This window comes from Sipha flava, unplaced genomic scaffold (assembly GCF_003268045.1).
Source record: "Sipha flava isolate LNK unplaced genomic scaffold, YSA_version1 39_pilon_pilon, whole genome shotgun sequence".
NCBI classification, from domain to species: domain Eukaryota; kingdom Metazoa; phylum Arthropoda; class Insecta; order Hemiptera; family Aphididae; genus Sipha; species Sipha flava.
Genome location: NW_020273107.1, coordinates 2,076,379 through 2,091,217, shown reverse-complemented (window position 1 = coordinate 2,091,217; position 14,839 = coordinate 2,076,379). Strand labels below are relative to the sequence as shown.

Here is a 14,839-nt window from a genome sequence, read left to right as displayed (position 1 = left end):
TTTATGATGATGTGCATGTGTGTGCATGGTTAATGTAGAGTGCTTGAACGACGATTGTTTTGTAATTTATTTAAAACCCAAAAATGAAATTATAAAATATTTTTTTTTAATTAACAGGTACTTGTCACGAAGGAGCTAATGTTTATTTAATTTGTCCAACAAAATATTTAATGCCCATTGGGATTGGATGATAATTTTACTGTTGATAGCATTTTTTTGTCCAAATATTTAATTATTAGGTTGAATGGTAAAATTTTTAATGTATTATTACAGTAATTGGTTGATAAATAATTGTATGTAAATTAATAGGTATTTAAAAAAATCAAAGGACACACAATTGCGTATATATTATAAATTATTATATGGATGCTCTAACCGTAATTACTTTAGATATAATTTTTTTTTTCGAATTTGGAATATTAAATAAGAAAAAGCACTAATTTTCATTAACAGTAACATTTTAATACCAACTCAAATAATGCATTTTTAATTAAACAAATAGTACCTTCATATTTGTGATTACCTATATAATATACTTAACTTGTTGAATTACCTGTTCGCACGGAACAGTCTTGTCCGTGACATAGTTTTTAATGGAATATAATCTACCACTATTTAAAGCCTAGTTTTGTGTAACTGTTGGTTGTTAAACAAATAAAACAAAATTTCAAATGAATCGGTTTAGTAGTTTTGGTAGAACGTTGACGTACTCAATTTCGCATCATGGAACCGTCTTTACCAGTGTTAATATTTTTTAAAATCCCTTATTATTGCACGTCCGTTGGAGAGACCACTATGTAAAATTTCAAGTTCATATATTTTGTAATTTTCGAGATGTAATGATGAAGAATGAGTGAGTGGTATTTGCATTTTTTTAAAAAATATTTTTATTTATTTATTTATTTAAATTTATTTCTGGTAAAGAATATTGAACCAAACTGAATCCATCGTGTTACATTAATTACATTTAAATTTTTGATTTTGTATGTGCCTACTCGGTATTTAATGTTTTTCTTTGTAGTACCTCCTTGTATACGAAGTTTTTGGTTCTTTCTTCGGACTGCAATATTACCAGCCTGTTAGGAAAGTTTACACCAACGTACAATTGACCATGGGGAAACAGTTATTCCTTAAATCCCCTCCTACCACTATCAAAGTCTTCCCTTGTATTTTGTTGATTGCTATGGTAAAACAGACCTAGACAGGAAACTGTAACCAAATTGAAAACGGTAGTCAGATGAAAACATTTGTTTTTTGTTCAAAATTTGATCGACAAAGGTCGACTTTTTTTTCTACGGTTTATCGTAAACCGTTCAATCGATGCCACGCGAGTCTCAGACATAACTATGAACATAACAATAACTGAAATGAGCATGGAGTACCTTCTTTCTGGAAAAAAAACTATTTTTCCCCCTTAATAACAATTTCATTGATAATTGTAGGTACGACTCAGCAAAACGGGCTACCAGTGGCGTCATTTCAATTTTTTTTTTTTTAATACGCTTGATTTACAGTGCCGTATTTCCCAGTAAACACTATAAGCTAGTGCTTAGGGCGGCAAATAATGTTTAACATTACATTTTTATTATGTATGTAACTAGAACTAAAATAAATTCAACTAATTATAAAATGTTTTATTTTATTAAAGCCGATGGGTACTAGTTACTAAGTTTTTAGCTTTGAATATAATTTAAAAATTAACTATTTAAGCATTTTTTATTACCATGTTTTTTTATCATTATATTTTTTATCATATTTTTATAATTAAATTTTTCATGTGAATGTATGTGTGTATTTTTATAATAGCTTTATATTCTTATATAATATCATTAAAATTTTAAGCAATAGGGGAAACAACTATAATTATATGCTTTAATAACATTTTTTAGACTAGAAAAATATTTATATTAAAAGGCGGCAATTTATTTAGTGCTTAAAGCGGCAAAATGGTTAAATCCGGCACTGATGATGTATAGAGCAGGTCACTAAGCCTATCTAGTATTTTCAATACAACTAAAATAAAATAATCCAAATATTTTTAAACAATATTTCTGCGAATCCACCTAATAGTGTGTGTTATTATATTTTTTCTTCTTCTTCGGTAATCTCGGCCACTAGGACTATATCGACATACATCCTTCCCTTCAGTTTTCCCTATACAATACATATAAATAAAGCATTAAATAATTGACTAAAACTTTTTTTTAGATTTTGAGTAAACAATGCTGTTGATTTTTTTTTTTTTGTAATCAGTTTTTTGGATAGTAATAGTGGTCCCAAAGTTTGAAACCAGCAACTATAGAACTATAGAAAGTCCATGCAAATAGTTCTTAAACATAATTTTTCTCTTTTTTCAATAGTTTTTTTTCTAGGCTTGACGAAAAACTGCTGAAAAATTGAGTAAAAATAATAAAATTTGTCAATAACAACTTTTTCACTAAATAGATTTTGATTATTAAGGTAGTCATAATTCCAAAAGTAATGCTACTAAAATATGTTGATATTTTTAACATATATTAATGGAATATACCTAAATAATAATAATAACTTTTTCATTTTCATAATTATGAACTGTTATTGTTAAAATGTTATTCCTATCTTAATTTTAAAATATTGTTTACATGATTTAAGAACTAGGTATAACCACTATAGTTTATACATTTTTGAACTCTTGATCAAAATCGAACAAGTATAAATATTTTGAAAAATTATGATAAGTGTTGTTAACGGTCATAGATACAAACACAATAATAATTAGATAATATTGGCTTGGGGAAAATATAAAAATAAGTTAAAATTTGTAGTAGAGGTCAAGCGTAGCGAGAAAACTTTTTTTTAGTTGGGATTTATTGAATCTCACTTCAATATTATTTTGTTTAGGGGTCCATTGTAAATTTTTAACCGGAGGCCCAATCATGAACTAGACCAACACTGGGGCCACGAGTCACGTTTTTCAGCCTGAAAGTAAGGAGTACAAATGAATGAATGTCCACGTACCAAGCGAATAGCGATTATAATAAAATTTGTAGTTTGAAGTGTTGCGCAAGTTATATTAACCAGTTTTTGTATTTACTCCCTTAAGAATTCAATTTTGGAAAATCCTTGCTTATTGCATACTTAGGGAGTTAGTGAAACTACCATGTCAAGTTTCAAGTTCATACGATCTATTGATTTTAAGATATAGCAATGATCAGTGAGTGAGTGGTATTTGGTGTTTTTATATATCTAGATCTTGAGTGTCTACATTAATACTTACTTAATAGCTCAATGAATATTTGGAGAAAGTCGTACAATGCATAATGTTCCAATGTATTATTAAAACACATATTATACATAATAAATCAATTTAAATAATGGGAGAAAAATAATGTTTTAAGATCAACTGCCATAATACTTAATGCGTTTAGATATATTTATTATTAATTTCAGTTCCGACATATACTATAAATTACAATAATGTTTCATTTGATATTTGAAAGCAATAAATTAAAATATAAGAGGAACTATAGAGATCTTATACTTAAAAAGTTTATAAACAAGTATGAATTTAATATATAACAATGATAAATCATCAGATTTACTTTAACCCATAGTTTGAAATTGCAGTGAGTTATGAATATATAAAATTTAATATGAATGAAAATAACAAAATGATAATATTATTTCATAAAATAAAATGTAAAGATTGAAGTAAATTTGATTGATAAATATCAATTGAAAATACAAAAGTAATTTAATTATTTAATTAGATATAAAATAATTTTTAAATTAATAATTCACGATAATTATTTTTCAAGTTATGATCTTTCTTTTTAGGCTATTATAATTAATTTTGACTAGTTTTAATAATAAAGTTAAATAATTTTAAATAAATAATATATTAACTTTAACTTCAATATTCAAAATTTAAATGACTAGTATATGAAATCAAAATAATTTAATCACAATTTCTTTAACAATGTTAAAACAAATAAATACTTAGAAAGAAATTATTTACATAATTTATAGTGTACATACAATTAAAAATAGCCAAAAAGGGGAAAATGTAAATTTTGACACAAAATAAATACATAAATCACAAATTTCTAAGGAACATTAATGAATAGTTTAGAATACTTAAATTTATAATAAATAATTAAAAAGTGACAATTACATTAATTATGGCCTTTAACTATTTTGAATCAAATTCAGACACGTCATTCAAAAAAAAATAACATAATGAACCTAAATTGTATTTATATTTTAATTCTATCAAAACATTTGTATAGTTTACTTAAAACTGTGTCTGAATACTTGTACAATGTTTATACTCTAATACAATGTTAAATATGGGTAATATTGATAAAGTTAATGTTTTGATTATAAATATTAAATTGTATTCACATAATGAGTACTCCATTTTTAAGAAGAATGTATTGAGATCATATAACAGCCTATTGTTTAATGTTGAACGATTGGTCCAGTTTCTCCAAATTCAGTAAACATTTCACCATCAATAGTATAACTTATAACATATTTTAAAGATATATGTGCCTACAGATTACATAAACAATATTATTATTTGTCTGTAAGTAAAATGAATAAAATACTAACCTTATTAAGAGATGCTACTAGTATAATTTGTACTATTGTTTCTTGTGGTAAAAATGCATTATAAATAGGAAGATAATTTCTTGATTGTGGTAAAATACGTATTCTACACTCCTAAAAAAAAAAAAAAAAAAAAAATAAATAAATATGAAATAAAGTTTAAATTTAATAAAATTTTACTTTTGGTACTACTGGTTGGAATGAAAAATCAAATAATGGCTGTTTACATTTACTTCTAGTTGTCACAACAAAAACTGTAACATCATTCCTTGGTTTATTTGCTGCTAAATGTAATTCTGTACTAATATTATTCTTATCAAATAAACTGACAATGTTTGAATCAGGATCTATAATAATAAAAAAATATGTTTTCATAGATAAAATAATAGCAAAGCTATTGGTATGGTATTACAAACATAAAACATAAGTTTAAATTCTTAATTTTTTTATTTAAAATTGTTAAATATAATAAAAAGTATTCTTTTAAGTTATTGGAACAAGAATATTTAATAAATAAATAAATGTTTAGCCTGAAGTATTAGATTTCTAAAATACAACCAGTTTCAAATTAAAAACTCATCGTCAGATATATATAAAGTCAATAAAACCGCGATTTTATTGACTTAGTTTATACATACTTTTTATATTAATTTATAAGTATTGACCATTTGCTAATTTTTATTTTATTTTTTACTATTTTATTACTCAAGAATATTTATAATATTTGAGTAAAATTGTAAAATATAAAATAACCACTAAATTTATACCAGGAATAATGTCTTCAAGTTTGATATTTATATCACCAAGAGGTTTTAACTGAGAATTATAATTTGTTGATGGTAATAATGTTTTTGAATCTTCTGAAATTAACATTATTTTTTCTGATAAATTATTTTCTTCAATACTATCAGTTTTAAATCTTGTATCTGTCAAATTTAATATTCTGAAAAACATAGATTTATATAAAAATAAAATATATTTATACAAAATAATGTTATGTCAGTATTAATAACATACAAAGAATATCTTACTTTTCATTATTTTTGGTTTCATTTGGTTTATTTAGAATATCTCTTCCAAGAATATTTAACTCTTCGAATAAGTCTACATTAAATATACCTTCTTTAATGTCTACATGTTTTTCTGGCAACTTCATATTTTCTAAGAAAGGATTTTATTGTTTATTTTATTTTTGTTATTAACTTTTAATAGATTCAAGGTGCAAAGTGAAGTTCAACCGAGCAATATCAGAGGAGTTTACAGTAAATACAGGGGTAAGGCAGGGTGATGCTTTGTCTCCGGTTTTATTTAACATTGCCTTGGAATCGGTAATTAGAAGAATAATGCAAAACAAATCATAAGGTTTGAATATAGGACAAGAAAAACAGATGACATTAGCCGCATATGCATATGATGTAGTCATAATAGCAGAGACAAAGGATAGCCTAAAGAGAACAACCGAAATGTTGAGTGAGGAAACGGGAAAGATTGGGCTTATTATTAATGAAAATAAAACCAAATTCATGATTGTATCTAGGAGGAAACACCCAAAAAGTCATATAACAATAAGCCATGTCATTCGAAAGAGTTTGGAACTTTAAGTACTTAGGAGTAGATATAAATTCACAGGCAGATAACCACGAGGAAATACACAGGAGAAACACAGCTGGCAACAAAAACTCATTAGTCTAATTATTTAAATTTAAAAAACTATCAAGAAGAATGAAAATAAGACTTTATAAGACCCTCTTTAGACCAATTGTACTATACGCCTGTGGAGCATGGGCACCTACCAAATCAGACGAAAACAAATTAATAATCTTCGAAAGAAAAATTTTGCGTAGAATATTTGGTCTAAAAAGAAATGAGGAGGGTATTTATGAAATAAGATCAAATAGAGAATTGAATGCTTTATTTAACAAACCCAGTATAGTTGCCACACTCAAGAGCCAAAGAATAAGATAGGCCGGACACGTATGGAGAGCAAAAGACCAACTCTTATGGGCCATCATGAAATGGAAACCCAACAAGAGGCAACCGAGAGGAAGGCCTAGACAAAGGTGGGAGGATTGAGTCAAGAAAGATATTAGGACGTTAGGAGTTATAAATGGAGAGGAATTGGGAGAATACAGAGAAACATGGATGGAGATAGTGGAAGCTGCAATGCGCCTAAATGGCCTTGAATAAACGTAAAAAAAAATAAAAAAAAAGACTATACATACATACCAGGCAAAGTAGGAATAAAAGTTTTTAACGGACTTGGCATTTGCAAAAAGTCATCTAACTCCTTAACATTCTCTAAACCATTGTTTGATAAGCTATTTTTTTCACAATTAGATTCACTTAAAAAATCTTTGTTTTCTGAAATATAGATATAATATATTATACAAATATATATTATTTATAAACTTTCAAAAATACCAATAATAATAATAATTTTGAATAAACTTATCAAATTATTTTTACGAATAAGAATCAGTTTAAAAAAAAATAATTATATATATAAAAAAAAAAAAAATCAATAAATGTGAATTTTAGTGGTTTCTATTAATATAATCATCAGAAATACATACCAGGCAATATTGATATATTAAGATCTAATAAGTTTTCTTCATTTCTTCGTTCTTTGGGTTTTAAATTAACCGGACTTTGTAAAACTTGATTATAAGTTTTTAATGTTTCATTTACTTCAAAATTAAGTTTTATTATTTTTCCTGTAAATAATAAATTTAACAATGTAATTGAATAAAACTTACATAAGGTTGATTTAACCCGTAGCTCTTGAAGCCTTCTTCCCCATAGAAGAGACATATTAAAAAAAGACACAATAATATTATAAAAAAAAACGTTAAATGATTGTATACTTTTTAATTTTTATCCTATAACACTCATATATAGGTATATGTGTAATGAGTAACGTCCAAAATAATAATTGGTTCACTACATACACATGTAGGTATCGTGTTTGTATAGCATTTATAGCTAATCCAAATTCTTGTGATGGGAGATCGTGAAATTCATTATAATTATAGTTATTATTAGGTGGCGATTATTGACTGAAGGTTTTAATAGATCTTTTTTTTTTTTTTTTTTTTAGTAGTCCCCACCCCACTGTTTTTTTGAAATTATAAATTGGCCCATCAATTACAAAAGATTGGACTACCCTGATCCAAATGTATTTACATTTATATACACTTTCATAAAAGTTTGTGTAACAATTATTTTTGTAAATATTACACTATATAAAAAACTTTAATAACAATAGAATTTTTTTTTATAAAACTTTAGTTAAAATGTTTCTAAAATTATAATGAATTCAATAATTAATTATAATGAAATAAAACTACACTGAATATTGTATTTTAAATTAATAAATAATAATAGTAAATATATTATAATATATTTTAAACATAAAATAAAAATAATAATTGAAGATCCTTAACTTTTTAATTTGTGATATATAAAAGTAATAGGATACTTACGAACAGTATCTTCGTCTTCCGGAATTTCTTGGGTTAACATTGTTTGGATTTTTGGTTCCAACCTTTTAACAGTATTATACAACTCTCTAATAAGTTCTAAATCATTAGAAGAACCAGTACCATCACAGTATGATTTGAGCATTTCTGAGAGCAATTTTACATTATTAGATATTACTTCAATATCAGCTAACATATTGCTCATTCTTTCATTTTTCAGCTCTTCCTGCATTAAAATACAAAAACATTATAAAAAAAAAAAAAAAAAAGGATTTTAAATTTTAAATTGCATACTTCTTGAACCATGGATTTAATTAATTCATTTGCAGCTTTAAGATCTTCTGATTTTTTACTTTTAAGCAACTTTTGCAACAATAATGATTTTTCTCCATTCAATATTGATACTTTATTTGGTTCAATTTTTGGAACAGAAGTTCTTGATGACGGTAAATTTTCAAATAATAAGTCCTTCAATATACATAAGAATAATACATAACTGTCAAATATTTACAATATATAACATAATATATTACCTTAACTACACCTTGTTTTTTTAACATATCTAAAGCATCATGTATCTTGATTTCCTTGGGAAATTGTGATGACCATAACCCAAGGAGTTCTATTATTTTGCTTTTAATTAAATCTGGTGTATGTATTCCATTGAAGTTGGGAGATACCAATTGAATAAGTTCATTAAGGAAACGGAATTTGCCAACTTCAGCTTGAAAACTGGCACTACCAGTTTGCATACAAATGTCTAATAACTGAAAACAATTTTTTTTTTTTATGTAATATTTAATATTATAGTAAAATTAATTTAATTTTCATTTATGAATTAAAAATAAATTACATGAAGGGCTTGTAAAGCTTCCCATTCTTGCATGGAATGAATTTTGGCCAAAATACATTTAGCAGCCAATGGAGCACATTCTGGATCTCTTTGTACAAATCCACTAAAAGCAATCATTGCAGCACTATCAATTTTTTCATTGCTGTTTTTAGTTGCTCTTTCTATAAAGAAAAATATAATTTACCAATTTAATACTCTTTTCCTTAGGTTTATAGCAGTTTCATTAAGGACTATCGCTGCTTCTAGAATGTTTTTCTACCTCTCTCTATCTAATGCAACTCTTATATCTAGCAATGGATATAAGATATGAATTATATACTAATAATATTATATTATGTGTTGCAATATATTTATTTATCAAATGTCAATAAAAATTTAATGTAGTGCTATTACACGTAGCACCTCCATAAGAGGCTTCTACACTCTGTCTTGACTGTAAATTTTTATTTTATTTATTTATTTATTATTATTATCAATTTTTCTTATTGTTATCGTATCATTGCAAATTGAATAAAAAAATGTTGGAAAAAAAAAACGTAATTAAATTCTCATTTTCAAATTCTTAATACTAAATCAAGTTCTTTGTAATTCACGCAATTGAATCGAAGGTGATAAATTGTGATGAAAACCGTTGAAATTGAAAAAAAAAAAATAAGTAAGTAGTACAGTAAAGTCGTAGAAGTGGAAGTCAAGGTCGGATTAAGCACTTATTGGGCCCTAGGGCTGAAATTTTATATGGGCCTTTTTGACAAAAGATCCTTTACAAAGCTGCTCACTACGCTCGCAGACATTTTTTAACTATTTCACAAATTGCCAATTATATTATAAAATTAATAGGTATATATAATTCATGCTTATAAAATTACTAATTTAGAATGATAAAAAATGTGTATCGGCTTAAGATTGTTTGGGCTCCTTTCACTTGGGTATTCGAGGCCTTGGTGGGGTAATAGTGGTGCAGATCATATAAAACTATCAAAACCTCATCCGACCCGTAGTAGTGTAAAGGGGCGGGAGAAGCGAAACATACTTCGAACGGAGTGGCATGTTTTTCATCGTACCGGACAACAACGTGGGGAACAACCGCCAACGGAACGAGACGTGCATAACATTGCGGATGGTACGTGAACAACACCGGACGCGAGTCACGTTACGCCCGGTCGTCGTGCACGTCCGTCAAAACGAACCAATGAAACGGGTGCCGCGTGTCCGTGACCGGACGGCGGTTCAAACGTTTCCGGGCGGACCGCGCGTTTACCGGTACAGCGCGAACAGCTGCACGAGCCGCGTTCCGGCGGTGCCGCCGAGCTCTTCCGACTCGGACGCGTCAGGCAGGCGGACTCGTGTCGCGCAAACGAACAGAGGGGCGGGTGGTGGTGAGAGAAGGGCCACTCACCGATCAGAGCTTCCAAGCTGGTGGACACTATAATCGGATCGATGTCCATGTCGTGTCGGATAGCCGCAACGAACCACCGCGTTATGGTCGTTTGGCGCCCGGTCGGCGCGCGGCTGCCATGATCGTCGTCGGTGCGCCGCGTCCGTCACTGCGACTCGACGACGGTTTTTCGCGTGCGTATCCCTTCCACGAGCGGGTGCGGCGGAACAATATGACCGTAGACGGACACCACTCGGGTACACCGGGCCCGGTCGTGGCGTGCGATTTCACAAGAATCACGACAACCGCGGCGTACGTTCTACAATAATTGTTGTTCACTAGCACAGCAGCTGCCCCGTGCTCCCTATCGCTGACTGCGCGATACAACGCACAGTGATACGAGCGGCCCCGTTATCTGATAGCGATATCTCGGTCCGTGCCGCCGGGTAAACAAACGTACGTGTACGGCACGTATCTGCGCGATAAACGGGGCCCGTGCGTGGTCACGTCCGGTACGATGACGGTAACGCGCCGTTGCGTCAACGGCGAGTGGCTCGTAGTAAATGTTCTGGGAAGACTTAAATCGTTTCACATAAACTCCGTACCACAGCGAACAAGGAAAAACCTTTCATTGGACGATCAGGGCCGGATTAAGCACGGAGCCTAGGAGCCCGGGCTCCATGTCATAAAATATTTAAGATCCCAAAGGGGCCTTCTATCATAAACCCTCTTCAAAATCTTTGAGGTTTAAATTTTATTTTGATTATATATTTTTTTAATTTTCGTAATTGTATTATTTGTATCTGTAATTGAGATCTCTACTAAAAGAAATAAACACAGATGAAATTATTGTGGAGTTCCAAAAAGAGAAGAGAAAATAAGAGAATAAAGTTAGTTTTAAAATATTATAATTATATTTTTACATTTTAAGAATAATATTGTATATTTGCATGTAACGAAAATTGATAAATATTAAAAAAGGTTAAAGATATTTCTGTATAATCAATTACTTTGAATAATTTTTTTAAAGAAATAAAATTCAGCTATCGGTAATATTATAAGGATTAAGAGCCCTTTGTACTACTAGACTCCAGGCCCGATAAACTTTTAATCCGGTCCTGTGGACGATTAATTATACCCAATTCTGGATTTAATATTTAGTTACCTAATATTTTTGACTTGATGATTTAACGGTAATTTTTTTTATAAACTAATTTTTTTTTATTTGCGAATTCGTAGATGACGGTGTACAGCGACTAACGACGGCGCGATGGTGCGGAAATGATAGTATCTGCAACTGTTCACGTCCTTCAGGATAATGCAGTGGCGTATTTACGGGTGGGGAGGGTTCCCGGGTCTCGACCCCCCCCCCCAGAAAAAAATTTAAAAAGTCAAAAAAACTTGGTACGTAGGTACCGAGAAAGAGAATATTAATTTTATATTATGGGTTTTTACTATGGTTTAACTTTTGGTTATTTTTGTCGCGTCGTCGCCGCCCGACGACGACAATTACGACGAAAACGAGTCCGACGACAACGACGTAACATAATAATAATTATTATATGATTATATTAGTAGGTACGCCGACTGTTATTGACATATTATAGTAGGCATCTGGCATTCTGTGTAGTGCGTTCGTTCGCCCGTAATAATTTGCAGTTTGTTATACGGTATTGACATAAAATTTGCTTAATTCGCTACATGGACAGTAAGGACGTAAGGTAATTGTTAATTTATAATTTCAAATTTAATTTACAAATATTATTATTTATTGTTTGATGTAACGTGTAAAATGAAAATTTTAAAATGATATTATGTATACACTAGGTACCTATACATAATATTAATGTATTTTATATATTATTCTAAATAGATCACAATTATGACTTCTAAAAAGAAACCCAATATTCAGTCTTTCTTCAAACCTCAAAAAGTTGATAATATACAAAATAACACAGATTCAGTAGTTTCAGCATCAGACCTGTTATCCCTACGTCGTCCACGTCCCATATAAATAGACACGATATTTTCAATTACGTCAAAAGAGTATTGACTCAAAATGAAATACATGATATACTAAATGCAATTTGGATTCGCGATGTAAATTATAATTTTCCTGTGAATGTATTTTTTGTTGGAAAAGATAAAACTGCTAGGCACTTGAAGTTCCAATATAAATGGTTTGCTAGCTTTCCTTGGTTAGTGTATTCTGAAATAGACAATGGAGCGTATTGTAAATTTTGTGTAGATTTTTCAACAAATTATGCTGGAATTAATAATCAAAAATTAGGATCATTAGTTACAAAAAAATATGACAACTGGAGACATGCATTAGAATATTTCAAAAATCACTCGCAACTAGAATACCATAAAAAATGTATATTAGATTCAGAAAACTTTTTAAATATTATTAAAAATCCCACTTTATCAGTAGACAAACAAATTGATATTGGAAGGAAAAAATAAATAATACAAAATCGTTAAAATATCATTCCTGTTATTGAGGCAATTATTTTGTGTGGTCGGCAAAATATGGCACTACGAGGGCATCGTGACTCTGGGAACATTTTCAAAGCATGCTCAAATGACAAACAAAATAATGATGGTAATTTTAGGGCAATTCTTCGCTATATGGCCCAAGGCGATAGTGATATGAGATCATATCTTGAAAGTTCTGGTACCATTAAGTACACAAGTTCTACTAGTCAAAATGAAATAATCGATTCCTGTAATAAACTGTTATTGAACAAAATAGTTTCAAGAGTAAACGAAGCAAAATGTTTTACTGTTCTTGCTGACGAAACGGCTGATGTGTCGGGTATAGAACAGGTATCTTTGTGTGTCAGATATGTTGACATGACAGGGAAAGGATTGGCGAAATTAATAATTGATAATCTACAAAATTTTGGCATAGATATAATATACTTACGTGGTCAGGGGTATGATGAGGCAGCCACTATGTCGGGAAAATTTAATGGCGTTCAAGCACATATTAAAGACACACACCCTTTAGCAATTTATGTACACTGTTCAGCACATGTGTTAAACCTGGTAGTATCTAAATCATGTAGCGCGACCCAAATAAGAGACTGTTTAGCAATTTTAGGGAAAGTCCGCGATTTCTTTATTTTTCCGAAAAGAAAATCAATTCTTCAATTTCATATTGAAAATTCATCAGAAACATCAACAAAAAAGTCATTGAAAAGAAGTTGTGAAACTAGATGGATAGAACGATTTCACGCAATAAACGATTTTCTAGACTTTATGAGTACGTCATTGAAGCATTGGATACAATTTCGGAATGGGACGATAACGATACTTCTAATAAAGCAAGACGTCTTAGAAGTTCTATTTTAGATATAGAGTTTGTGATATCATTATTTGTACTAAACAAAGGTTTTAGTATAGGTTTACCACTTTCAAAGTTCCTACAAAAATCAAATATCGATCTTAAATTGGCTCTACAATTAGCAAATGATACACAAAAAGAATTACAAGAACTCCGAACACACGCCGATGATGTTTTCAAGGAAATATTTGAAGAAGTAAAAGTAGTAGCCGCAAAATTTGATATTGAAATTAAAATTCCGAGATTAACAAAAAAACAAACTAATAGATGCAATATACCATTAAATACTTTGGAACAATATTAACGAGCATCAATTTTTATTCCTTATCTTGACAAATTTATTACAGAGTTAGAAGAAAGGTTCAATGTTCATCGATCGATTTTATCAGGTTTCGATTCTCTATTTAGGGAAAATGGTCCCATCGAAGATGTTATAATTCTTTCAAATAAATATATTGAAGATTTCCTAAATGATAGATCTCAAAATCAAATTATTGAAGCAAAATACAAATTATGGCAGAGAAAACTCATGCAAACAACAGAGAAACCAAATAATGCTCTAGAGGCTATGGCTATGTGTAACTAGTCAATTTATCCAAACATATTTAAACTTCTTCAAATCTTAATCACGCTACCTGTTTCCTCTGCAACAAATGAAAGAACATTTTCAAATTTAAAAAGAATAAAAACGTATCTAAGGAATTCCATGTCAGAGGTAAATTATTATAAATTTAAAAAAATATTCTTGTTATCTACAAATTACAATTAAACACTTTGTTTATTTTTTTGTTTATAGGGAAGATTGAACGGTTTAACGATGTTATCAATAAATAAAAACTAATCAATAAAATCGGAAGAAGTTATTGAAGAACTGGCGAGGAAAAAAAGACGTTTACCTTTTTTTTTTATAAAAAACTATTAATTTGTATTAATAAATCATAATAGTAGTGAAATATACATAATGTAATATAAATAATATAGTTAATACATATTTATATCATAACTCGTATGTGTTTTTTTTATATTATAAACTTATAGGTACTTAATATTTAGACCCCCCCTACAAAAAATTTGAAAATACGCCACTGGGATAATGTATCTATGATAGTCTTACAATCTAGACAATCTTTAGAAAATTCAGTAGAAACTTTATTATCTACAATTTTTATAATAATCAATCGACAGATGTTCAG

The 14,839-nt window shown here is 29.3% G+C and overlaps 2 protein-coding genes across 3 annotated transcripts; one reads left to right on the top strand and one right to left on the bottom strand.

Annotated features, from left to right (window-relative positions):
* Positions 1-4,209: 4,209 nt before the first annotated feature.
* LOC112688570 (ADP-ribosylation factor-binding protein GGA1) lies at positions 4,210-10,733 on the bottom strand. 2 transcript variants are annotated; one of them, XM_025561829.1, is made up of 12 exons: positions 9,953-10,278; positions 8,923-9,083; positions 8,603-8,836; positions 8,364-8,537; positions 8,073-8,295; positions 7,164-7,304; positions 6,817-6,951; positions 5,622-5,751; positions 5,358-5,533; positions 4,771-4,937; positions 4,594-4,704; positions 4,210-4,533 (listed from the first exon to the last, which is right to left on the bottom strand). In XM_025561829.1, exons 2-12 carry the CDS (start codon positions 9,037-9,039, stop codon positions 4,441-4,443), a joined length of 1,701 nt encoding a protein of 566 aa, XP_025417614.1. In that variant the 5' UTR covers positions 9,040-9,083; positions 9,953-10,278; the 3' UTR covers positions 4,210-4,440. The 2 variants fall into 2 exon arrangements, with proteins under 2 accessions (XP_025417614.1, XP_025417612.1); XM_025561827.1 differs by lacking the exon at positions 9,953-10,278 and adding an exon at positions 10,319-10,733 and having other exon boundaries at positions 4,211-4,533.
* Positions 10,734-12,659: 1,926 nt separating this feature from the next.
* On the top strand, positions 12,660-14,526 carry LOC112688571 (zinc finger MYM-type protein 1-like). Its single transcript, XM_025561830.1, has 2 exons — positions 12,660-14,361; positions 14,443-14,526. The coding sequence occupies exon 1, from the start codon at positions 12,830-12,832 to the stop codon at positions 13,652-13,654; it is 825 nt and encodes a 274-aa protein (XP_025417615.1). The 5' UTR covers positions 12,660-12,829; the 3' UTR covers positions 13,655-14,361; positions 14,443-14,526.
* Positions 14,527-14,839: the final 313 nt, after the last annotated feature.

Excerpts from the sequence above, each read along its gene's own strand:
- LOC112688570 (XM_025561827.1), bottom strand. The coding sequence starts at position 10,367 with ATGGACATCGATCCGATTATAGTGTCCACCAGCTTGGAAGCTCTGATC. Across the intron at positions 8,837-8,922 it reads AAGCTTTACAAGCCCTTCAT|TTATTAGACATTTGTATGCA; the intron begins GTAATTTATTTT and ends AATTGTTTTCAG. Across the intron at positions 5,534-5,621 it reads GAAACCAAAAATAATGAAAA|AATATTAAATTTGACAGATA; the intron begins GTAAGATATTCT and ends TATGTTTTTCAG.
- LOC112688571 (XM_025561830.1), top strand. The coding sequence starts at position 12,830 with ATGGCACTACGAGGGCATCGTGACTCTGGGAACATTTTCAAAGCATGC.